At 48.4% G+C, this 25831-nt stretch overlaps 3 protein-coding genes across 17 annotated transcripts in view; 2 read left to right on the forward strand and 1 right to left on the reverse strand.

Annotated features, from left to right (window-relative positions):
- LOC6504470 (low-density lipoprotein receptor-related protein 2) overlaps positions 1-14931 on the forward strand; it is a 152457-nt gene extending 137526 nt beyond the window's left edge. For all 13 annotated transcript variants that reach the window (XM_044717296.1, XM_032452249.2, XM_001966924.4 and 10 more), the window contains 10 exons: positions 15-269; positions 336-2669; positions 2732-8389; positions 8456-8667; positions 8727-9133; positions 9194-10698; positions 10760-11072; positions 11139-13325; positions 13682-13929; positions 14209-14931. In XM_044717296.1, coding sequence (XP_044573231.1) covers positions 15-269; positions 336-2669; positions 2732-8389; positions 8456-8667; positions 8727-9133; positions 9194-10698; positions 10760-11072; positions 11139-13325; positions 13682-13929; positions 14209-14429 — 13340 coding nt within the window. In that variant the 3' untranslated portion in view covers positions 14430-14931. The remainder of the gene's footprint in view (positions 1-14; positions 270-335; positions 2670-2731; positions 8390-8455; positions 8668-8726; positions 9134-9193; positions 10699-10759; positions 11073-11138; positions 13326-13681; positions 13930-14208) is intronic.
- Positions 14932-17164: 2233 nt separating this feature from the next.
- LOC6504452 (B-cell CLL/lymphoma 7 protein family member A) lies at positions 17165-19409 on the reverse strand. Its single transcript, XM_001966926.4, has 2 exons — positions 18768-19409; positions 17165-17571 (listed from the first exon to the last, which is right to left on the reverse strand). Exons 1-2 carry the CDS (start codon positions 19129-19131, stop codon positions 17453-17455), a joined length of 483 nt encoding a protein of 160 aa, XP_001966962.1. The 5' UTR covers positions 19132-19409; the 3' UTR covers positions 17165-17452.
- Positions 19410-19948: 539 nt separating this feature from the next.
- The window catches only part of LOC6504472 (palmitoyltransferase ZDHHC5-A), a 41452-nt gene continuing 35569 nt past the window's right edge, over positions 19949-25831 (forward strand). For 2 of the 3 annotated variants that reach the window (XR_006507704.1, XR_006507705.1), the window contains exons 1-3: positions 19950-20315; positions 21365-21752; positions 21876-22163. Coding sequence is in view for 1 of the 3 variants with exons in the window: in XM_001966927.4 (XP_001966963.3) it covers positions 22072-22163 (92 nt within the window). In the remaining 2 variants the exon portion in view is untranslated. Of the gene's footprint in view, positions 20316-21364; positions 21753-21875; positions 22164-25831 lie in introns of all 3 variants that reach the window. The other variant, XM_001966927.4, reaches the window with a different exon arrangement.

A 25831-nucleotide genomic window follows, 5' to 3' on the forward strand; every position in this document is an offset into this window, starting at 1 on the left:
TTTGTCTCCAACAGACTTCCCGCAGTGCCATCATGCCCAGTTCCGGTGCTCGAATGCCCTGTGCATTCCGTACAACTTCCATTGCGACGGCTATCACGACTGTGCGGACAAGAGCGACGAGGCCAATTGCACGGCGATTGCCTGTCCGGACAACAAGTTCCTCTGCCCCCGTGGCGGCGCCCAGGGCACCCCCAAGTGTATCCTCAAATCGCAGTTGTGCGACGGGAAGCGAGACTGCGAGGACGGCAGCGACGAGGAGACCAACTGCTGTAAGTTATACCCATCTCCTGTCCTCCACTCCTCTAGATACTTAATGGTATGGTTTCTTCCTCTAGCGATTGCCTCCTGCCCGGCACTGGGATGTGAGTTCAAGTGCGGACCCTCGCTCACCGGCGGCGTCTGCTACTGCAAGCCAGGACAGTCCCTGTCCAATGATAACAGGACCTGCGTCGATCTGGACGAGTGCGCCGAGTGGGGACACTGCGACCAGTTGTGCACCAACACCCTGGGCTCCTACACGTGCCAGTGCGCCCAGGGCTACACCCTGATCAACGACTCCAAGTGCATTGCCCCCGATGCCAGCAACCTCCAGCTGATCTTCGCCCACGACCGGGCCGTCATGCGGATGCTGGCCCACGGCAGCGACCCCAAGATCCTGGCCAATGCCACGGCGGCAGCGGGAGTGACCTTCCACTATGCCCGGAACACGCTCTACTGGTCGGACATTAAGACGCGAAAGGTGCAGTCCCTGCCCCTGGATCCACAGAACAAGGCGGTGTCGCCGTTCGACCAAACCCTGCCCGGCACCTGGGCACCGGTGGCTCTGGCCGTGGACTGGGTGGGCGACAAGATCTATGTGGCGGACCTGGTCGGTCAGAAGATCGATGTCTTCGAGCTGAGCGGACAGTGGCATGCCGTGGTCCTTGGATCGAACCTCACATCGCCCGCTGACCTCGCCCTGGACCCCACAGCCGGCCTGATGTTTGTGGCGGATGGCGGGCAGGTCCTGCGGGCGCATATGGACGGAACCCATGCCCGGTCGATCGTCTCCGAGGCGGCGTACAAGGCCAGTGGCGTGACAGTGGACATTATTGGGAAGCGCGTCTTCTGGTGCGACTCCCTGCTGGACTACATCGAGTCGGTGGACTACGAGGGTGCCCATCGGGTGATGGTGCTGCGTGGCCAGCAGGTGCCGAGTCCCTCGCGCCTGGCGCTCTTTGAGAACCGGATCTACTGGACGGACGCCACCAAGCAGGGCATCATGTCGGTGGACAAGTTCGAGGGACCCGCATCCATCCAAGTGACCTACAAGGCCAAGGACATCCGGGAGCCGAAGGGCATCATTGCGGTGCACGCCCTCAGCCAGCCGCGAGTCTCGAATCCTTGTGGCAACAACAACGGCGGCTGCAACCACATGTGCATCGTGACGGCCGTGAAGGGTGCCCCCACTGGGCTGGGCTTCCGGTGTGCCTGCTCCACGGGCTACCAACTGGAGACGGACTTGAAGCTCTGCAAGCCAGTGAGCGAGTTCCTCATGTACTCCCAACAGCGGTTCATCAAGGGCAAGGTCCTGGAGCCGGTGATCGAGGGCTTCAGCGATGCCATCATGCCGGTCGTCTCCCGACGCGCCCGCTTCGTCGGCTTGGACTTCGATGCCCGGGATGAGTTCATCTACTACTCCGATGTCCTGCAGGACGTGATCTACAGGGTGCACAGGAACGGCACTGGCCGGGAGATCGTCCTCGCCTCCCAGAACGAGGGCGTCGAAGGTCTGGCCGTCGACTGGGCCTCCAAGAACCTCTACTACATCGACTCCCGCAAGGGCACCCTCAATGTCCTTTCCACCCGGAATGTGACCCACCGCAGGACCCTCCTGAAGAACCTGAAACGCCCCCGGGCCATCGTGGTGCATCCGAACAGGGGATTCATCTTCTTCTCCGAGTGGGATCGGCCGGCAAACATCACTCGCGCCAATACGGACGGCAGTGGCCTGCTGGTCTTCAAGAACGTGACCCTGGGATGGCCCAACGGCCTCTCCATCGACTTCAAGGAGGACCGAGTGTACTGGTGCGACGCTCTCCTGGACCATGTCCAGCACGCCAACCTGGACGGCACAGACATCAAGACCGTGAACTCCCGCCTGGTGCGACATCCCTTCTCGATCGTGATCCACAACGACTGGATGTACATCACGGACTGGCGGCTGGACGCGATCATCCGGCTGCACAAGCTGACAGGCGAGCAGGAGGAGATGATGGTCCGGGAGCCGCAAACCAACCGGCTGTACGGCGTCAAGGTCTACAGCCACGAGGTGCAGCGGATAGCCGACACCCAGCCCTGTCACCGGAACAACGGCGGCTGCCAGAAGATCTGCTTCGCGGTGCTAATTGGAGGACAGAATGGAACCACCACCCCCGGAGACGATGGAGCCATTGTTAGCCCCGCCAGCCTGGGCCGATTGCAGGCCCGGTGCTCGTGTCCCTACGGCGAACGGCTGGCGGAGGATCAGCGCACCTGCATGCCCGATCCCAGTGCCGAGCCACCCGTCCAGCCCTGCCCCAACTCCTGGGACTTTACGTGCAACAACCAGCGCTGCATCCCCAAGTCCTGGGTCTGTGACGGCGACGACGACTGCCTGGACAACAGCGACGAGGAACAGAACTGTACAAGTGAGTATGGAGTGGGGGTTACTCCTGTTAGAGCCATCTAATCCATGTCCCTTCCCACACAGAACCCACCTGCGGTGCCAACGAGTTCCAGTGCCGATCCGGACGCTGTATTCCTCAGAACTTCCGGTGCGACCAGGAGAACGACTGCGGCGATAACTCGGACGAGATGGAGTGCGGCAATGTGACCTGCGGCACCTCCCAGTTCGCCTGCGCCAACGGCCGGTGCATCCCGAACATGTGGAAGTGCGACAGCGAGAACGACTGCGGCGACAGCAGCGACGAGGGCGACTTCTGTGCGGAGAAGACCTGCGCCTACTTCCAGTTCACGTGCCCAAGGACCGGCCACTGCATCCCCCAGAGCTGGGTGTGCGACGGAGATGATGACTGCTTCGACAAGCAGGACGAGAAGGACTGCCCGCCGATCTCCTGCCTGGCCAATCAGTTCAAGTGCGCCGATCTCCGGCAGTGCGTCGAGGAGTCGTACAAGTGCGATGGCATACCGGACTGCAACGACGGATCCGATGAGCTGGGATGCCCCTCCATGGGCCCCAATCAGTGCAATCTGGAGAAGCACTTCCGGTGCAAGTCCACCGGCTTCTGCATCCCCATTGCCTGGCACTGTGATGGCTCCAACGACTGCTCGGATCACTCGGATGAGCAGGACTGCGGCCAGATCACCTGCGCCCAGAACTTCTTCAAGTGCAACAACACCAACTGCGTCTTCAAGGCGTACATCTGCGACGGGAAGGACGACTGCGGCGACAACTCCGACGAGGGAGCCGAGCACGCCTGCGTCCCGCCACCCTTCAAGTGCCCCCACGGCCAGTGGCAGTGTCCGGGCGTCTCGGAGCGATGCGTCAACATCACCTCCGTGTGCGACGACACTCCCGACTGTCCCAATGGCTCGGATGAGGGCGAGGGCTGTGACCTGGCCGAGTGCGAACACCAGGCCGGCCGGTGCTCCAACTTCTGCCAGAAGACGCCGAACGGAGCGCTCTGCGTCTGCCCACCGGGCTCGGAGATCGGCGAGGATGGCTACACCTGCATCGACACGAACGAGTGCGATCCTCCGGGACTGTGCTCCCAGCAGTGCACCAACACCAAGGGCTCCTACTTCTGCTCCTGCACCGACGGCTACATCCTGGAGCCGAACAAGCACACCTGCAAGGCCGTCAACCACACGGCCGCCTTCCTGATCATCTCCAACCGCCACTCGATCCTGGTGGCGGATCTCAAGGAGCAGGGCCTGGAACGGGTGCCGATCATCGTGGAGAACGTGGTGGCCACCGCCTCGAACATGCACACCGGCACCATCTTCTGGAGCGACATGAAGCTGAAGAAGATCTCCCGCCTGGATAGGGGCATGGAGCCGCAGGAGATCATCACCACCGGACTGGACCTGGTGGAGGGACTGGCCTACGACTGGATCGCCCAGAACCTCTACTGGCTGGACAGCAAGCTGAACACCATCGAGGTGTCGGCGGAGAATGGCTCCAACCGACTGGTCCTCGTCCGGGAGAACATCACCCAGCCGAGGGGCATGTGCATCGATCCGAGTCCCGGCGCCAGATGGATCTTCTGGACGGACTGGGGCGAGAATCCGCGAGTGGAGCGCATCGGCATGGACGGCACGATGCGGAAGACGATCATCAACACGAAGATCTACTGGCCGAACGGCCTGACCCTGGACATCGCCACCAAGAGGGTCTACTTCGCGGACTCCAAGCTGGACTTCATCGACTTCTGCTACTACAACGGCACGGGGCGGCAGCAGGTCCTGGCCAGCAGCCACTACCTCCTCCACCCGCACTCGCTCTCCCTCTTCGAGGACACCCTCTACTGGACGGACAGGCAACTGAACCGGGTCCTCTCGGCGAACAAGTTCCGTGGGAAGAACCAGACGGTGGTGTCCCACCTGATCAGCCAGCCGCTCTCCATCCACGTCCACCACGCCAGCCTCCAGCCCCAGCATCCGAATCCCTGCGCCGCCTCCCACTGCCAGCACCTGTGCCTGCTCAGTCCAAGTGCTCCGGAGGGCTACTCCTGCAAGTGCAAGCCGGGCTTCAAGCTGCTCAGCGAGGGCAGGTGCATCGAGGACGAGAAGCCCTTCCTGATGGTCGTCAAGGGCACCCAGATCGTGGACCTGCCGCTGAAGGGAGGCGATGCCCGGGCCGGTGCCCTCACCCCGGTGATAGGGATCGAGAGCAGCACCGGTCTGGACTTTGATCGGAAGGGCGAGACCCTGTACTGGGTGCAGGGACGCGAGGAGGACGAGGAGAACTGCACCATCTACACGACGCCCTACGGAGGTGGCAATAAGACCCTCTTCCTGGGCCCCGACAGCGGCATCGTCGGTGCTCCGTACACCATCGCCTTCGACTGGCTGGGCCGGAATCTGTACATCGGCAACCGGGTGGCCAGCAACATCGAGGCGGTGCGGGTGGACGGGAAGCAGCGCTACCGTGCCATCATCCTGGCCAACGATGGGTATCCCAACTCCGTGTCCCGGCCCAAGCAGATGGCCCTGGATCCCACCGACGGCAAGCTCTTCTGGATCGACGAGGGCGTCCTGGAGGTGCCCGTCAAGATCGGACGCGTGGACATGAACGGGCAGAACCCGAAGGTCATCCTGGATGATGTGCCGCATCCGGAGTCGCTCGTGGTGGACATTGAGAAGAAGCAGCTGTACTACAGCGCCAGCAATCCCGGCCTGATCGGAGTGATGGACTACAACGGGGATGAGCACTCCACGATCGTGATGCGCGACTCCCATCCGATGGCGAAGCCCAGGAGCCTGGGCATCCTGGACCACAGGCTGTACTACCTGGATCCGGTCTACGAGAGGATCGTCCGGGTGGACCTGCCCCACGGCGACAACCCCAAGACCATTGTGGACAACGAGTCGGACCTCCGGTCGATGATGATATACCAGAAGCGGGCCCTGCTCCAGCATCCCTGCCAGACGAACAACGGCGGCTGCAAGCACCTCTGCCTGCCCGGCCTCCAGGCCACCAGGTCCTGCGCCTGCGGCATCGGCTACCGGAAGGAGAACGAGATCAACTGCGTCAGCTACAAGACCTTCGCCGTCGTCTCCCAGCTGGACACCATCCGTGGCTACAGTCTGGCCGACAGCTCCGAGGCGATGCTGCCCATCAGCGGTCCGGGTCATCACATCCTCCACGTGGACGTCCTGTTCCGGGAGCAGTGGGTCTACTGGGCGGAGTACAATCGCGGCTACTGGAACGGCATCTTCAGGTCGCGGCCCAACGGCACCGACCTCCAGCACGTGGTGAAGCTGGGCATCGGCAGCAACGGCATCCGGGGCCTGACCATCGACTGGGTGGCCGGCAATCTCTACTTCACCAACGTCTATCCGCACGAGAACTACGTGGAGGTGTGCTGGCTGGACGGCAGCAACCGGAAGGTGCTCGTCAAGACCACCACCGACGCTCCAAGGGAGCTGGCCGTGAATCCCATCAAGCGACTGCTCTACTGGATCGACTACGGCCAGCATCCGAGGATCGGCAAGGCCCTACTGGACGGCAGCAAGTGGACGCCGCTGGTCACCTCGGGCATCTCGATGCCCCGGGATCTCACCATCGACATGCAGACGCACGACATCTTCTGGGTGGACTCCAAGCTGGACACGATCCAGAAGATCTCGTACAACGGCGCCAACCGCAAGGTCATCCGGAGGGACCTGCCCAATCCCATGGGCATTGCCGTCTACCTGAACGACGTCTACTGGGTGGACCGCAACCTGATGACCGTCTTCAAGGCCTCCAAGCACAGTGCCAATGAGACAGCGACCAGGGTGCGGACTAATCTCGAGAAGCTGCGCGACATCGCCATCTACAACATCAACAACCAGCCCACGGACGACGCCAATCCGTGCGCCCACTTGGGCAATGGTGGGTGCGACCAGTTGTGCTTCAGCTTCCCGCCGGACAGTGGCACCACCGGCCCCTCCGGACGGAACTTCCGGTGCGATTGTGCCACCGGAAAGCTCAGCTCCGATGAGAGGAAGTGCGAGACCGTCAATGAGTACCTGGTGTTCGCGACGAGGACCGAGATCCGGGCCGTGAACCTCGATCCCCACTCCACGGAGGTGCCATTTACGCCGCTGACGAACCTCACCAATGTGGTGGGCCTGGACTTTGACTTCGCCGAGAACCACATGCTGTACACCCAGATCCGACCCTGGGCCAAGATCGCCTACACGAAGGCCAACAAGCCCAGCCACGACGACATCAAGGTGGTCCTCAACAAGGGCATCAACCCGGAGGGCATCGCCTACGACTGGACCCAGAAGAAGATCTACTGGACGGACAGCTCCAACAACTCCATCTACGCCATGAACCTCGACGGCACCGAGCTGGTGATGATCACCAGGGTGGAGCGTCCCCGTGCCATCGTCCTGGATCCGTGCAACGGCACTCTCTTCTTCACCGACTGGGGCAGGTTTGGGACATCCGGTAAGATCTTCCGCACCACGATGGCCGGCTCCCTGAAGCGGGCGATCGTGGACAAGGACCTGTCCCAGCCCAGTGGCCTGGCGATCGATTACGACGAGCGGAAGCTCTACTGGACGGATGCGGTGCGGGAGAAGATCGAACGATCGGATCTGGATGGGCAGAACAGGGAGCTCCTGGTGGCCGCCACCATATACCCATTCGCGATCACCGTGTTCCGGAACTACATCTACTGGACGGACCTGCAGCTGCGCGGAGTGTACCGGGCGGAGAAGCACACCGGAGCCAACATGGTGGAGATGGTGAAGCGGCTGGAGGACTCCCCGCGTGACATCCGTATCTACAGCTCCGACCGGCAGAAGTGCACCGTGAATCCGTGCATGATCAACAATGGGGGTTGCGCCCAGAGCTGCCATCCGGTGGCCAATGGGAAGACGGAGTGCAAGTGCGACGACAGCACCAAGGTGGTCAACGAGGGCAGGATGTGCGCCCCGCGGAACAACACGTGCGAGGCGAGCAAGTTCTACTGCAAGAACGGCAAGTGCATCTCGAGGATGTGGTCCTGCGACGGCGATGACGACTGCGGAGACAACTCCGACGAGGATCCCAACTACTGCGCCTACCACTCCTGCTCCCCGAACGAGTTCCGCTGCAACAACGGCCGCTGCATCTTCAAGTCCTGGAAGTGCGACCACGAGAACGACTGCAAGGACGAGTCGGATGAGATCGGATGCACCTATCCGCCATGTGTCGATGGGGAGTTCACCTGCGGCAATGGACGCTGCATCCCCCAGGCCCAGGTCTGCAACGGGGTGAACGACTGCAAGGACAACGGCACCTCCGACGAGACCCTCGAACGGTGCCCGATGAACACCACCTGCCCGGCCAACCACCTCAAGTGCGAGAAGACGAACATCTGCGTGGAGCCGTACTGGCTGTGCGACGGCGACAACGACTGCGGCGACAACTCCGACGAGGATCCGCTGCACTGCGGCCAGCGGACCTGTCCGACGAACAGCTTCCGGTGCCCCAACCACCGCTGCATCCCGGCCACCTGGTACTGCGACGGCGACGACGATTGCGGCGATGGCGCCGATGAGCCGCCAGATTACTGCAAGTCCGAGGGAAGGACCTGCTTCGGGGATCTGTTCACCTGCGACAATGGCAACTGCATCCCCAGGATCTACATCTGCGACGGCGACAACGACTGTCTGGACAACAGCGACGAGGACAACAGGCATCAGTGCAGTAAGTTGCCTAGTCCTAGGGAGTCCTAGGGATTAGAGTCTTGAAACTAATCGTTCCTCCTTCTAGATGACCGGAAATGTGACGAGGAGACGGAGTTCACCTGCGTGGAGAACAAGTCCTGGCAGCGGGCCCAGTGCATCCCCAAGAAGTGGATCTGCGACGGCGATCCGGACTGCGTGGACGGAGCTGATGAGAACACCACGCTCCACAACTGCGCCACCCAGCAGCCCTGCGGCGAGGATATGTTCACCTGCGGCAACGGCCGGTGCATCAACAAGGTCAGCTATCCCCTAATCCCCTCAAGAAACACCCTTTTTTTAACCCTAATCCCTTGCAGGGCTGGATCTGCGACCATGACAACGACTGCGGCGATGGTACGGATGAGGGCAAGTTCTGCAACTCCAAGTACAAGACATGCTCGACCCAGGAGTTCACCTGCCAGAACTTCAAGTGCATCCGGAACCAGTACCGGTGCGACGGCGAGGACGACTGCGGCGATCACTCGGACGAGGTCGGCTGCAAGAAGGACAACGTGACCTGTCCCCAGGGCCAGTTCGCCTGCACCAATGGCCAGTGCATCGACTACAGTCTGGTGTGCAACAAGTATCCGGACTGCGCCGACGAGTCGGACGAGCCGGCCCACTGCAACGTGGACGAGTGCGCCAAGGTGGAGATCAACCAGTGTGGCCACAAGTGCGTGGACACCCTGACAGGATACTACTGCGACTGCAACGAAGGATACAAGTGAGTGGAGTCCAACAACTAGACCAATCTTCTAATGGACTAATCTCCTCCCTTTTTCAGACTCCTGGCGGACGGGAAGGCGTGCGCGGATGTGGACGAGTGCCTGGAGCAGCCGGGCGCCTGCTCCCAGCACTGCTCCAACACGCCCGGCGGCTTCTACTGCAAGTGCGACGAGAACCACTACGAGCGGCAGAACGACGAGCACACCTGCAAGCGCAAGGACAACATCCCGCCCTGGCTGATCTTCACCAACAAGTACTACGTCCGGAACATGTCCGTCGACGGCCACCAGTACAACCTGATGCACCAGGACCTCATGAACGTGGTGGCTTTGGACTTTGACATCCGGGAGGAGTACATGTACTTCTGTGACGTCACCGCCAAGACCATCTTCCGGGCCAAGTACGGCTCGGCGGATGATGAGACGCCGCCGGAGAGGGAAGCGGTCATCCGGCACGACTCCCACGGGCTGGAGGGCATCGCCATCGACTGGGTGGGCCGGAAGCTCTACTGGCTGGACCGGCACTCGAAGAACCTGGACGTCGCGGAGCTGGACGGCACCAAGCGGAAGACTCTGCGCAGCGGCGTAGTGGATCCTCGAGCGATTGTCGTTCATCCGGGCATTGGGTATCTGTACTTTACGTCCTGGCACCTCCAGGCCTACATCGCCAAGATGGGCATGGACGGATCGAACTTCACCACGATCCTGAACTGGAACGACGGCATCGCCTGGCCGAACGCCCTCTCCATCGACTACTTCACGGATCGCATCTACTGGGCGGACGCCCACTTGGACTACATAGCCTACGCGGATCTGGAGGGCCGGCACCGGCACACTGTGATGTCCGGCAGCAAGGTGCCGCATGTGTTCGCGCTGAGCTTGTTCGACGACTACATCTACTGGAGCGACTGGAACCTGAAGGCCATCGTCCGGGCGAACAAGTTCCACGGCGCCAACTACACGGTGCTGAGGAACACCACCCACCGACCCTACGACCTCCACATCAACCACCCGCTCCGCCAGCTGCCCTACAACAATCCCTGCGGCACCAACAACGGCGAGTGCTCCCACCTCTGCCTGATCGCCCCGCCGCCGGAGTCCACCTACCTGAACATCGAGGGCTACTTCGAGGAGGGCGCCCCCATCCACAAGTGCGCCTGCCCCAACCAGTTCTATCTGGCGCGGGACATGAAGACCTGCATCGCCAACTGCACCGCCGGGCAGCATCTGTGCGGCGGCAAGGACGAGAAGTGCATCCCGTGGTTCTGGAAGTGCGACGGCGAGAAGGACTGCAAGGACGGATCGGATGAGCCGGCCACCTGCGCCGCTCGGCACTGCCGGGCGGGCACCTTCCAGTGCAAGAACACCAACTGCACGCCCTCGGCGACCATCTGCGACGGAGTGGACGACTGCGGCGACCGGAGCGACGAGCAGAACTGCGACCTGCCCTGCCCGCTGTCCGACTTCAAGTGCAAGTCCAGCGGAAGGTGCATCCTGGACAGCTGGCGGTGCGACGGGGATGCCGACTGCAAGGACGGCAGCGACGAGGATCCAGCAGTGTGCTGTAAGTAGACCCATGACTCTGGGACGACCTGGGAGCTAATCCTTAATCCAATCCCCTCCAGACAAGCGCACCTGCGACCCGAAGACGGAGTTCTCCTGCAAGAACGGACGCTGCATCCCGCAGCTGTGGATGTGCGACTTCGACAACGACTGCGGCGATGACTCCGATGAGCCGGCGTACATGTGCCGCCAGAGGAACTGCACCACCGGGTGGCAGAGGTGTCCTGGCCAGTCCAACTACCGCTGCATCCCCAAGTGGCTGTTTTGCGACGGCAAGGACGACTGTCGCGACAACAGCGACGAGTTGCCGGAGAACTGTCCCAAGTGCAATCCCGAAACGGACTTCAAGTGCGGCAACAACCGATGCATACCCAAGTGAGTTCATAAACTAATTACTTTCTTAATTAATTAATTAATTAATTAATTAAATGTATTATTTAGGCAATGGATGTGCGACTTCGCCGACGACTGCGGAGATGCCAGCGATGAGAACGATGCCATCTGCAAGGGACGCTATCGGGACTGCTCCGAGTCGGAGTTCCGGTGCGGCAACGGCAAGTGCATCTCCTCGAGGTGGCAGTGCGACCACGAGGACGACTGCGGCGACAACTCGGACGAGATGCACTGCGAGGGGTATCAGTGCAAGAACGGCACCTTCCAGTGCGCCTCCGGCCACTGCATCGCCTCCTACTTCCGGTGTGACGGCGACAGGGACTGCCGGGACATGTCGGACGAGGTGGGCTGTCCGCCTCGCTTCCCCGGAGGACGCTATTGTCCGGAGTCGCGGTACCAGTGCAACAACAACCTGTGCGTCTCGCTCTCGGATCTCTGCGATGGCACGGACGACTGCGGCGACGGCAGCGACGAGGATCCCAGCGTGTGCAGCGACTTCAACTGCGACACGCTGAGGCGGTTCCAGTGCTCCAATCATCGGTGCGTGGCCCGCTACCAGATCTGCGACGGAGTGGACAACTGCGGCGACGGCAGCGACGAGAACAACATGACCTTGTGCGCCAGCAAGCAGAAGCCCTGCGACCTCTACACCCAGTACCAGTGCGCCAACAAGCACTGCATCGAGCGCTCCCAGGTCTGCGACTTCTCTGACGACTGTGGCGATGCTAGCGACGAGCTGGGCTGCCACCATGTGAGCAGCTGCTCCGAACAGAACCGCGGCGGATGCCAGCATCATTGCCACAACCTGACGGACGGAGGATACATCTGCACCTGCTATCCGGGCTACATCATAGCGCCGGACAACAAGAAGAAGTGCACGGACGTGGACGAGTGCCTCACCCGGCAGCACACCTGCTCGCACCAGTGCCATAATCTCAATGGAACCTACAGCTGCAGCTGCCGCGAGGGCTTCCACCTGACGGACGGAGCCAGTGGCGTGTGCCGGGCGGAGAAGGAGGATGTCATACTGGTCTTTGCCAACGGGCAGGAGATTCGAGGATTAGATCTCCAGAAGAGAGAGGAATTCGATGTGATTGCCGCCGAGAAGAGGATCGAGGCGCTGGACTACGACGCCCAGCAGCAGATCGTGTTCTGGGCGGACAGCTACGACAAGACCATCAAGCGCTCCTACATGGTCAACGCCATCGACGGCCGGGCCAAGATCGGCTTCGCCCAGGACCTGAACATGAAGGGCGGCTCCAAACCCACCGCCGTCGCTGTCGACTGGCTGGCCTCCAATCTCTACTGGACGGAAATGGATCGTACTGGTTCCAAGCCACGTGGTAGGGTGATGGTGGCCAAGACCGATGGTCGGTACCGGCGATCCATCGTCAATGCCGGCCTGGAGGTGCCCACCTCCATTGCCGTGAACCCCCAGCTGGGACGCATCTACTGGTCGGACGCCGGTTCGGCGCCCAAGATCGAAGTCTCCTGGATGGATGGCTCCAAGAGGCGGCCACTGATCACCGAACAGATCCGCCATCCGGCTGGCCTGACCATCGACTACTCGCAGGATCATATCATCTACTGGGTAGACACCAAGCTGAATGCCATTGAGTCCATGAGGGCCGATGGCTCCAGGCGGAAGGCCATTGTGAAGGGCGACCAGCTGAGACATCCGGTGTCCCTCGACCTGTTCGAGTCCAACATGTTCTGGATGACGCGGGACACTGGGGAGCTGTTGCGCCAGGACAAGTTCGGACGCGGCGTGCAGGTGGTGCTCCACCAGAATCTCATCAATCCGTCCGGCCTGAAGGTCTACCACGACAAGCGCTACAACACCTCGCTCCCGAATCCGTGCGACAACTCCACCTGCTCGCATCTGTGCCTCCTGGTGCCCGGCGGGCATCGATGCGCCTGTCCCGACACCTCCGGACCACCGCCCTCCCATCGCAGCACCGCCGAGGTGATCTGCGACGCCGCCGCCGAGCATCCGCGTCCGGCGCCCAGGATCTGTCCCTGCCAGAACGGCGGCCTCTGCAAGGAGGACGCCCAGGGCGAGCTCGTCTGCGAGTGCCTGGCCGAGTTCCGGGGCGATCACTGCGAGACGAGCACCACGGGCGCCTTCGGCCATGGCGGCGCCAATGTCACCGCCGTCGTGGTGCCCATCATGGTCATTCTCCTCGTCATGATGGCCGCCGCCGGGGCCTGGTACGTCATCCGCAAGAGGCCATTGTAAGTACATCCATGATTACTCAAGATTTTATTGAAGATTTGGGGAGAATTGGGCTTCTGAGCCTTTCTGCTTAAGGATCGGATCAAAATTGGACGAGATATAGACATTCTAGTGGGCCCTATGGGGGGGACTAGCCCATTTCCAAGGGGAAACTTGAAAAAAAATCTGAAAAATATTTCGTTTTTAGATTTCGATGCAGAATGATGGGGAATCGATATAGAAATATTTTAAGCTATTCCGCTCTAAGATCGGATTGGAACTGGCAAAGATATAGACATGGTTTGGGAGGAAAGAGAAGCACCCTTTGTGGAAACTCCAATCCAATAATAACCCTTTCCTTCTTACCAATTTCCAGTGGAAAACTGGCCCGCATGCCGGCGATGACCTCGTCGCAGAGCGTGACCTTCCGGCACGGGTCGAACGTGGAGTTCAGCGAGAGCGGCTTCCCGGGAGCCTCCGCGCCAGGAGCGGGCGATGTGGCGCCCATTGAGGGCTACAACCTCCAGACGGTGAACGCGAACAAGGCTCGCGACTTCGCCAATCCGATGTACGATGCAGTCCAGTCGGGCACCACCGCCGATCCAGGAATGGGCAATGGTTCCGGTATGTAATCTCCCCAAACTTTATTTCATTTTATTTTTTATCATTTCTGAGAATGAATCCTGAAACTTCTCTCATTCAAACAAGACAAAATTTAAATTCGAAAAATCATCACTGATCAAGGATCAAGGATCCAAGATCAGTTTTCTTAAAAAAAAAAAATACGATTCGATCATTTCATGTCCGTCCGATTAGCTGTCCGTCTGTCCGCTTGTATTCCAAGTACTGGACATCATCGAACTCCTTGTTATGATTTTTCAATTTATTTTTTTTCAATCTCAGGCATCTATGATGTGCCCGGCGAGCCCTCCGGTAAGGGCAAGGCGATGGGCCACCATGCTGGAGGATCCTTCACGGAGCCAGCCTCCGCGATCATAGCACCGAGCAGCATCACGCACAAGGCGTCGCCGCAGCTGCAGCTGCGCACTAGGGAACTGGATCCGTCGGCGGATACCGGCAAGGATACACAGTTCCTGGTGGAGGAGGACAAGTCCGAGTGCTGATATCAAGCCCCACGTCGGCTTGGGCGCCAGTCGGCTGCCGTTGCGATTGCAGTGGCCGTGGGCTGTCGCCAGCAGCGCCGGAGTCATCCGGAGTCCGGATACTCCGGAGACTCTGGCGACAGTGGCGGCGGCGGCTATCCTCTTCAGACATAACAATGACTGACGATGGGCGGTCTAAGGAGGAAGGATGGCCGAAGGGACAGCAAGGACACGCAATCGCAACAGCAGTCGGTTAAGAATCAGCAGGAACAGGGACGCTCTTCTGCTACTTCTTCTAGTAGTAAACATCACAAATCCTGGCAGGTAGCCACCGCTAGCAAGCTCACCACCAAGGTCTAAAGCCTGGCCAAAAAAAAAATATAAGGAAGGAATCATAAAAAAAAAGGATAATTTTTTACAAACACACACACACAGAGAGAGAGAGAGAGATAGGGAAGTCCTCGAGGGGAGGGGACATCAAAAAAGAAACAAAAACAAACAAACAGAAAACATATCCAAACAAGCTATCGAGCTACAATTTATCGCGGCTCGATCTTCGATAACTATCGATATTTATCGAACAAAAAGAAAAAAGTAAAAAGTAACTTTTGTAAAGCCAATTTTTTTTTGTGTGTACTGTGTAATGTTTTCTCATGTTGTTCTAATTTTTTTTTTTATTTTTTTGCTAATTGAAAATATTTTTGCGCAAGAAACAAAAATTAAAAAAAAAAAAACAAAGCAAATAAAAAAATATTGTATAAAGCGGAAATTAAAAAGAAAATGAAAATTAAGGCATAGGAAGTATGGATATATTTTTTTGAAAGCTAAATGACAATATTAACTATATATACCGGCATATATAGGTGTCTTTAAATATATTTTAATATTATATATAATAATATTTTTTAAATAAAATATTTTATATATAATATTAATGTTATATTTTAGATCACTTATATATGTTTCGTATATCTATATGTATATGTATACACACAAGGCAACTATGGGAAAATTCCAAGCTAGGATTTCTAAATGTATTTTTCTAAAAAAACAAAAACAAAAACTAAAACTAAAACACAAAAAGTTTAAAAACCAAAATCAAACAAAAAAGCGAGCTAAAAAAATATACAATATATATATATATATGTGTAAAATTAAATGTAAAACAAGCCGATTTAAAAAAAACACTATTGTGCTAAAAAAAAACAAAACAAAAAAGAAATGTAATTGCATTCCCAAACACAAAACACATTTAATTTATAATTAATTTAATTATTTATTCAAACACACACACACACAGACTCTCTGCAACACACACAGACATAGACAGGCCGTAACACAAAAATGTGCTAATAATTTGATAAAAAAAAAAATTAATTAATGCTTTAAAAAAAGAAAAGTATAAGAAATGGCATTCCAATTACATTCCAAGAGAAAAGAAAATTAGAAGAAAGGCCCCCCGCCCCTCTGGTTGAGAAAAAGCGTAGCTTTTACTTTCTCCACTTTCCCTTTTTTTTGAAAAATATACTTTTTACTTTATTTTTTGGTTGATTTTTTTGTGTGTGTAGTTAAAAAAAAACAGAAATCAAGAAAAGCCTGTCGCGCGCGTGTTTTTTTTTTACACATCCAATATAAATATATATATATATATATATATCTATAAATATATTATTTTTTAATTATATCATCGATTTATGACTTGTATTATGATTTATTTTTTGGCGAAAAAGTGTCCAAGGACATCCTTCGTCGTATAATGTGTGTGCATTTTTTTTTAAATTAATTTTCTCGTTCTCTGTGCAAAAATCTGTGCTTCCCTTCATTTAAGCGTGTTTTTAGCATAAATTTTAGTGAAAGAAAGAAAGAAAGAAAGTAAGCAATGAAAGAAAGAAAGTAAGAAATGGAAGAAAGTAAGAAAGGAAACTAAGGAAAGCTGTATTTGCCAATCGGGCCATACAACGCTATATATAAATATATATATTTGTGAAGTTAATTGTATATTTAATGTCAAGCTACATAAACGATAAAAAAAAATATAAAAAAAAAACCAGAAACATAATAAGATTATAAAAACTACGAAATGAAAAAAAAAAACTATTTGTTGAAAGAATAAACCTTTTTTTTATTATTATACATACTGGGGGGAAAAACATGAAAAAAAAAAACAAATGAAAAATTGTAAAATGAAGAAAAACTAAAACATTCAATAAAGAAAGAAATCATTACAAAAAAAATGTAAAAAAAAAATAATTACATAAAAATGCAAATTTATTTCTTAAAACTAAACAGAAAAAAAGGTAAATATAATAATGTATGTCAGTGTTATTTTTTTTTGCTTAAAAACTACAATTTTTAAATGGTGTAAGGTGTAAGGTGCTTGTTTCTATCTTCTGTTCATAATTAATTGCATTTCTATTTAAAATTAGAATTAGTAAGATTCCAGCCAAGTTTTAAAGCGAAATTAGTTTGGAAAAAAAATTTCTTAAAATATTCACAATTTTTTTCGGTTTCTACAATCTTTTCTCTTATTTTTTTTTTTAAACCTCTTCTATAACTAATACATATGCTTTTTTAGTTTACAATTGATTCGTTTTTATTTTTTATTTTATTTGTTGTTCTGCTAATAAATAAGTTTTATTTTTAAGTGTTTTTTGTGCTTAATTCTATGGACCTATCGAGCGTTTCCAGCTGTGCCCCGCCCCCCTTCTGTACCCACGACGCCGCCTTTCAAATCACACTGGAAAAAAAAATTAATGAATACATAATGGTTGGTGATCTGAGAGGCAGGCGGGAAAAGGGCTAAAGGGGCGGGGCCAGCTGCATTATCTTTAGATTTCTAGGAGAATTGCTTAAGTCTTGGGCTGAGGCAGATACTCGCGATCTGATCTGGTCACGATCTGGTGTGTGTTTCTATCGTTGTTGTTGTTGTTGTTGTTGCCAACAAGAATCCTTAACTTAGTTGTGTATTTGTGGCGACTATTAGTTAGTTAGTTGCTGCTGCTGCTGCAGTAGGCGCTGCTAAGGCGTCTGCCGGGCATCTGGGGCTAATCGCTCGTCTTCAGGCGCTTCACCGGCCCGTCGCTGCCCTGCGAGTTCGAGTCCTCCGAGAAGGGCATACTGGACACAAAGTCGGCGCCTTGGCTGTCCGATACGACGGAGAAACCTGCGGGAAGCAATAGTTATTAGTGGGGTTTTCAAATGGGGTTTCTTAGATGGTATTTCAAACAATAGTAGTGTAATAATAGTCTTAACAAATCTATAAATAACTCTTTTTAATAATTATAATATTCTTTAATCATTTTTGGACAATATTTTTTTTAAATTATAAAGTAAAAACTTTAGGAAACTGTAAAAATATATTTAAAACAAAAAAGGGTTTTCTAAACAGTTCTGCTTTTTTTTAAACTTATTTTTCTTATCAAATTTAAATCGTTAAAAAATTCTTTGCAAAATGGCCAAAAAATTCTAAAAATTTCGATCCAAATATGTTTTTTTTTAATTTCTTGGAGAATAAAAAACATAATTGGAGTAAAGAGAAGTTTCAAAATTATATAAATAATTACATATTCCTTATATCTTGTTTTTTTTTTATTTAAACTCTTTTTTACAATTTATTTAAAAAGCTATGCTTTTTCTAAAAATTTCTTCTTTGTGGAAGACGCTTTTATGATTTTTCTTTACAAGTTTGTCTAAAATAGTTATTTTTGTTGTGTTTTCTTTTTAATTTCATATAAAAAAACCACTTCAAATTTTAAGATTTTAACTTCATTAAATAGCCAATTTGTTTTTAAGATTAAACCTGTCTATAATGAATTTTAAGTAATGACCTTAGTCACCATCTTAGTCACTTTTAAACAAAAACAAAGAGTATATAAACAGAGCTTAGATTAAAAAAAAAATGAAAACAAAACTTAGAAGATATAAAGAATTATTAAAATAAATAAACAAAAAATGACAGGGTTTAAGCTTAAATTAAATAAACATAAAGATTTAGTTTAAAATTGTTTAGATTTCTAGATTTTCGAACTTTTCAAATATTTTTTGTTTATGGCAGAAAAATGCCAACGAAACTATTTAGTTTCTAAAAAAATCATCAAAATAGGAGTTTAAAAAACAAAATAACATTGGTGTAGTGGACATGACACTTTACAGAAAAATACTTTTATAAAAATAGGATACAAAGGATTAAAATTCTGACAAGAAAACACATTTTAAAGGACAGCACAAGCCATAAATCACAAAGTACGACTTAAAATTAAAGAAATTATTAGAAATCTTGGAGATTTCTCTAAGCTAGCCCTAAGATTTAAACTAAGTAGTGGCACTGTCACAGTGGCAGGATCGAAACCATGTCCTTACAGGTGTTTGAATCCTCGGCAGTGAGTCCCGCGTAGCTGGGCGTGATTTGTGGCGGTGTGGGTGTGCCCTTTTGGGAGTTCTCCTTGTCGCTCAGCTTCCCGCCACCACCGCCTCCCCCGACACCGCCACCACCACCGCCTCCGGATACATTGACGCCGGCACCGGCGCCACCGGATAGCTGCTGGAGCTTTGATTTCTTTTCGCTGGCCGATGAGATGGGCACCCATTTGTAGATCTTCATGGTGGTGTCGCTGATGGTGACCCATTTCTTTTCCCAGTGCCGCACCTTGTCCACCGCCTGCATGACCCGCTTGATGTCATCCTTGGCCCGGCTCCTGGTCTCCGCTCTCACGCTGCGCGACATCTGACTGACAAACCACTTAAATCCTCGTTTCCTGTATTAGATTCGGCGTCGCCTCACAACCGCCGCTCGCTGTTTTCCGTGTTTATCTCTTGTATTACCGTTATTTGGCTCAACTTTCCGTTGAGGGCTGCTCTGTTGGGTGGTTAGCTTCGGTATTAATTGCTTTTCGGTCGCGGCAAAATGGTAGTTCTTTGATAATTATGGAAAAAAATAGTAAAATCTAGCAGACGCTTGGCGAAAAACGAGTCGGTGTTGGTAAATGCCAAAAATACTGCAATTGAAAAAATACTAATCCGTTATATACCAGATAGTATCGCAAGGGAATGGTGGTATGTGGAACAGGGTGGAAGATTTAAATTTACAAATTATATTATATATATTTTCATTCTCTTATAAATTCTCTTAAATTAAATGAATCTAAAACTAATTGAAGTATATGGTGGTTGAGTCTATTCATTAAGAATGCTTAGAAACAGAAAACTATCATTAATTTTATTTTACTTTTCCTTTAAATTTTCCAACATCTTTAACAGTCAACAAATTATTATAAAAACATTTCACGCTTCTTGTGGGAAGTAAAATGAAATTACTAGGTAAGTCAATCGCAATTCCTTTAAAACACTTTTAAAATACCGATATTGGAGGGAAAATGGCCGACAGAGATGGAACATTGTGATGTTGGAACGAAATGAGAAGAAACATTGAAAAATACCGATAATTATACCGACTATCGTTGAAAAATACTAATTCTCGCATAAATATATATCGCTGAAGCTATATCGATAGTTGAACGTAAGTCATAATCGACGCATCGATGTTGGTCATCGATATTCCCCCACCACTACCAACTCGAAGAAGAAGAAGACGGAAAAGAAAATTATGCGTGTGCGGACGGTGTTTTTTTTTTAATTTGTTTTTTCGTAATTCTCGACACTCAAAATCACGCGAAACGTGAATAGTGCCAATAGTGAATAGTGCGACAGTGTGTGTGTGTGTGTGCATGAAATGTTCGCGTTTGGCGATTAAACTTCGCCCGTCTGCCCCCTCCGCGTCCTTCTCTCCAAACCCCCCCGCCCCCCTTGAACCGCCCCGCCCCGACCCGCTCCCCATCCGCCGCCCGTAGGCGCCGCGCGAAGAAGCCGAGTCAGAGGCGACAAGATAGAAGGAATTGCAGGCGACGCGCCGTAAGAAATATCGCTTTAAAACAAAAAAAAAAGAAACTACAAGAAACCGAAACCAAAAACCCCAAAAAAGTTACAGGAACAAAAAAAAAAAAATAACAAATAAAACCCGAAACAAAATTTAAATAAAGTACACAAAAATAGAAGAAGAGGAAGACAGAGGGCAGAAGTATAGGAAGCGGCAGAGCAGAAAATAAATAAGAGAGGAAAAAATGAAAAACACGAAAAGCATAAAATTTATTTTATTATTTTTTTTTTTAAATGAAAAATAGGGAAAGTCAACGGCTAAGCGACGCTGCTGCTGCTGCGCCCCATACACACACACACACTCACAAACAAAGGCACGCACAGAGCGAAAAAAAAACACGCGCTCGCGTGTGTGTGAAAATTAACTGTTTTTTTTTTACATATTCCAAATATATATACATATTTAAAAAAACACAATTCTAACGGTGGAACTGTAATTAAAAAGACAAATTGCAGGAAAAAAAATAAGAGAAAACCCTAACGGTTGATCGTTTTTGTTTTTTTTTTTTTTTTGTGAAATTGGCCAAGACGCACACCAATGCAGGTACGAATTCTCTGCCTCTCTCTTCAGGCTCCTTTTGATCTCTCATTCTAGCGTGGCCATGTGCCTGTGCCTGTGTGTGTGTGTGTATTCCAGGTCTTGATAAGAGCCTAACAACAACAACAACAATAAGAAAAGGCGCTGGAGAGCAAAATAATAGACTAGAAGAATGCCAGAGCAGGACAGAGAGAGAGTGCCTTTAGAAGGCACTAACAAATTGGAATAAATAAAAACTAATTGAAAATAATGACAAAAATATAAATGAAAATTAAAGAAAAAACTGAAAAAAATATATACTTTTTTATCATAATTTTTTTTGTGTTGAAATAAAGGAAGGCAGCTGTTGGAAATAAAATTCATAAATTTCTCATAAAAAAAAAATTAAAAATAAATAATTTTTTTTTCTGTGCGCGAGTGTTTGTGATTTATATATTTCTTTTAAATAAATAAATAAAATAAATAATTTTTACTAATTCCCATTTAGCAGCCGTCTTAAATGCAAGAACTTTGACGACAAAAGAAAATAGCGAAAAAGCTGAAGAAGAATTCTTCCTGAGTTTTCCGTCCCCGCGAAGTTAAAACGCGCAGCCGGCGTCGCTGTCGACGTCGCCCATTTCACGCGTCGCCGCTTCGTCTCGCCGTCTCGCTTTGCCCCCCTGATCCCCCCTCTCTCACTCTCATACTCTCTCGCACTTCAAAAAAAAATAAAAATAAAAGAAAATTATTTCTAAAAGAAAAATTAAAAAAAAAAAAGAAAAGAAAGAGAGCCAAGCCAACTGTAACGTCATCAAACGGCAACAAAAACAAAAACTACAACGGCAACCGGGAGCACACATACACAGAGAGAAAAAAGGAAAAACAAAACAAAAAAAGTAAAAGAAAAAATTATATTTTTAAATATTTTATTTTTTATTTAAAAGAAATTATGAATATTTTGATTTAAAAAAAAAAAAAAATAAAAACTAAAGTTGTTGCTTTATTTTTTCTCTGTGTAGTTACAACAACTGAAACAACAACAACAATAATAATAGCAAAAACGCATTTCATTGCCAACAACTGACGAAACGGTCAACGACATTGCAACAAGAGCAACAAAATTGCAACATTAGCGAAGCAGCAACAACCACAACAAACAAACAAACATACAACAACAAGAAGCAGGAGGAAAAAAAGCAACAAAATAGCAAGAAAATGCCCAAATGCGATGTGAAAACGCGTTACATTCCTGCGACTTTCGCCTGGATTGTGCTGCTTTTGACCACATTTCTCTTCTTCTTCTATCCGTAAGTCGATTTTCCATTATTTTCCAACAATTTTCACCAATTTTCACCATTTTTTTTATACACATTTTATTACTTACTTGACTTTATATCCGTAAGATAGCCGTGTTGTATCTGCCAGTTTGCTAGTTTTTTGCTTTTAAAGTTGAATGTTTTTCAAGGTTTCTTGTTTATTTAATTAAATCTTAATTATTTAATCGAACGGGTAACTCAATCTGGTGAAAAGTCATAGGAATGCATAGGAAAATGTTTACATATATGTATTATCTAAAGTATTTCGCAGAGCACAGCTCATAAAGCTGAAGCCAGCTTGTGGAATATCATAATTTCAATTAATTACACTGGAAGAAAGCGGGTTGAATTTGGGAAATAAGATAGAAGGGTTTGAAATTTAAATATAAAATATAAAAATTATAAAATATTTATATGAAAATGTGAAAAATTAATGGAGTTTTTATAGTTTAAAGGTGTATAAAAGAAAATCTATTAATATGATGGACTAAAGATACAAGATACAAGATAAAGATATTAAAAATAAATACAATTGTCCGCTTCTCTGTCCGTTTATTACTTTAAAATTTATTTTATGAAAATTCGAGACCTATTTTTTTCTAAAAACACTTTCATAAGAATCCAATGACTTTCAACTTTAGTTTTTAAAATATTTTTGAGGCAAAAAAATTAATAAATAATTAAAAATTAAAAAAATCAATACAACAAACCCCTAAGAGTCTCCTTTTGAAGAATCTTCTCATAATGTCTTCTAATATTTGCCAATTCTCACCCCAAGTCTCTAAAATATTAATAAATAATTTGAAAAAAAAAGAGGAAAAATGGAAAAACCCCCTCCCCTTTTTTTGCAGTGCACTTTCTGTTGATGCCACTTTATTTACTTTGCTCGCATTTCCATGGATTATGGCGGCGGGTCGTAATGCATTATTATACGAGAGTATGTGGAACAGCTCACATGGTCTTATCCAGTCTCTGCCACTGCCACCCCACCCCTATTTTTTTGCAGTGCATGTCTTAGTCATCTCTCCCCCTCCCCCTTCCCCTCCCCTTGTGGCACTCAATTTTCTCTCTTTTCTTTATTATTTTTACGCTTAAAGATTCGATTTTCATGTGTTTTTCGTGCGATTTGCTTCTAAATCGAAGTAGAACACAAAATTTGACACATTTTTTCGCCTCAACAAGGTTGCCTTAAATGATTTCTTATCTTGATGGCTTTTGTGGCTCATGAATTTTAAAATATTCCCCACGAATTAGCCCTCAAATTGAGTTTTCTTAACTGAAACCCTGTTATCTGAAGAGGTGGGGCCTGCTAGGAGGGCTGTCTGGGAATAATAATTTGCATACCATGTGCACAATTAGCACATGAAACGAAAACCAAAATAGCAATTAGGCCAGCCAGGCAGCCTCTCCCCACCTTTTTGCTCTTGAAATTTTGGCTTTGACTTTTCCGCTCCCTGTTTTTCCAATTGCCGTCCATTTAATGACGAATTTTTGTGGTCAATTGTAGCTGCAATTGTTCCATTTGGCATCATCTGCTGGCCAGTCCAGTTTGGAGCTTTTTTGGGCCATTATCTGGGCCACCCTTTGTGTCTTTTTTTTTTTTTTTGTTTCTTTCTCATCATCACCTAGAGGGCACTGAGAAAAACTGGGATTATTAGGGAGCTTATTTGATTTAGTTTTTAGAGTTTATAGATTTTTTTTTTTTTTTTTTTTTTTTTAGGTAAAATTTATTTAATTTCAGTAGCTGGGAAAATCATTTTCATGATTTTTTTTAGGAGGGGATTTTAAGATTTTTGATATTATTTTCAAAGAAAAAGATTCTTGAAAAAAGAAACTAAATTTTAAGGAAAAATTTGGTAGAAACTTAGGGATTCTTAACCTTTTTCTGATAATTTGATGGCGTTTTGTAGCTCTTTTATTAAAAACAAAAAAAATCTAAAAAAATTTAGAATTCTAGAATTTAAAGATCCTAGAATAGAAAAATAATACAAATTTTCTTCCTTGTTGTTTGAGTATTTTTTTTTTTAATTTTTTCAATAAGAAATGTACTCTAAAAACTATTTAAAATCTACAATTTTTAAATCTACTTGCTCTCCCTTAAAAACTTTCTCCAAAAATGTGTCTAAAATTTTTTTAATATCTGATATTACTGATAGAAGACCTGAAAGATGATTATTATTATTATTATTATTATTATGATATAATTATTAAACCCTTTTCTTTGATTTTTTTTACCTTTGTCTTTATTTTGTTTTGTTTCTCACTCCTCATTCCTTGAGCTTCCCTTTGTTACTCTTATCTATCGCCAATCGCCTTTGTTGTTTCGGTTTCTTATTTTTTGGCTTAGTGACTAACTAGCAGGGTAAAGGCCACGCCCCTCTGCCACCACCCACCACCCACTTTCTCCCTCACCAACTCCGCTTCCTATTTTTCGCTTTTTGGCTTTGACTTTTGCGGCGACACTTGAGTTTTGCACTTTGTTTTCCTCCCTTGTTGCCTAGTTTGGGATATCGTCTAGGCTCAAAAGAAAAAAAAAATAAATAAATAAATAAATAAAAAAGCTGCTTAGGCCAGCTCCTTGATACTGAAAAAAAATCTGGTGGAATTATTACTTTTTTTTAACCTTCTAAATCAGGGATGCCCAGTCCCATTGCTCTCGTTCCTCCTTTGTTGTTGGATTGCTCTGTCATATGGGTAGAGCAAAATCATATACGTGTGCTGCTCCCAGTATAGGCAAGGCAAATTACAATAACAATTTTTCGTAGTTTAATAACACTTAAACAGTTTCAACACTTTTCTGGCATTTTGTTGTTGGATTGCCGAAAACTTTTCACTGCAAAAAATCACTTCTTGTTGTGGTTTTGGACAGAATGGTTGACTGTGGAACGATGCATTTTTTCTTTGTCGAAAATTTTCTTTGCGAGCAGCAATGTATTATATGTAATATAATAATAAGCGGAAACAAAAAAATTAATTTGGAAAGGCATTTTATTAAATGCTATGCTAAAGTATCTGCGTCACAAGCCGATATGGAAGCGCAGTAAAAAAAATTCGAAAAATAATTGAGCATATTGAAAATAATTATAATCCTAAAATTAATTCTCAATTATCCGAAAAAAAATTTTTTTTTTTTTTCTGTTGAAAATGTTACAAAAATTTTTTTCAGTGATACGATAGAAAAAAAAAAAAAAACTATCGCTCATATGTATTTGTGCTTTTGTGCATAGGTATTGGAATTTGCTCTGTCATAAGCAGTGCTTGGGCACCCCTGTTCTAAATGGTCTATTTGGTCCTAAAATTCTAACTTGAATATTAAATTTGTAATTCTTGTTCCAAAAACGACTGAAAAAACATTAAAAAAGCTGTCTCTAGAATCTATAGTTTCCACAATAATTCTCAAATGGTTTTGGTAGAAAAGTCAATTTTTTATTTTACCATATTTTTTTAACCTAAAAGTCAACGAATTCTTATTTTTTGGGTCTCTCAGACTTAGTTTCATCTATTTAGTTTTTATTGACATTTTAAATAATAGATTCTCAGTTTGTAAAGCTTAAAAAAAGTATAAATAAATTGTTTAAAAACATATTTCCACAAAAAATAGAGAACTTGTCGTCTAAAGTTTCTTCAAATTCCTGCAGACTTTGTTTATTCCTGGAAAG

The sequence above is a fragment of the Drosophila ananassae genome, chromosome XR, assembly GCF_017639315.1.
Source record: "Drosophila ananassae strain 14024-0371.13 chromosome XR, ASM1763931v2, whole genome shotgun sequence".
Lineage (NCBI taxonomy): Eukaryota > Metazoa > Arthropoda > Insecta > Diptera > Drosophilidae > Drosophila > Drosophila ananassae.

What these genes read in the sequence shown, in the direction of transcription:
- LOC6504452 (XM_001966926.4), bottom strand. Translation starts at nt 19,131, where the DNA reads ATGTCGCGCAGCGTGAGAGCGGAGACCAGGAGCCGGGCCAAGGATGAC. An exon ending in TGCCGAGGATTCAAACACCT is followed by an intron (nt 17,572 to 18,767) that starts GTAAGGACATGG and finishes TGCTTCCCGCAG; the next exon opens with GTTTCTCCGTCGTATCGGAC.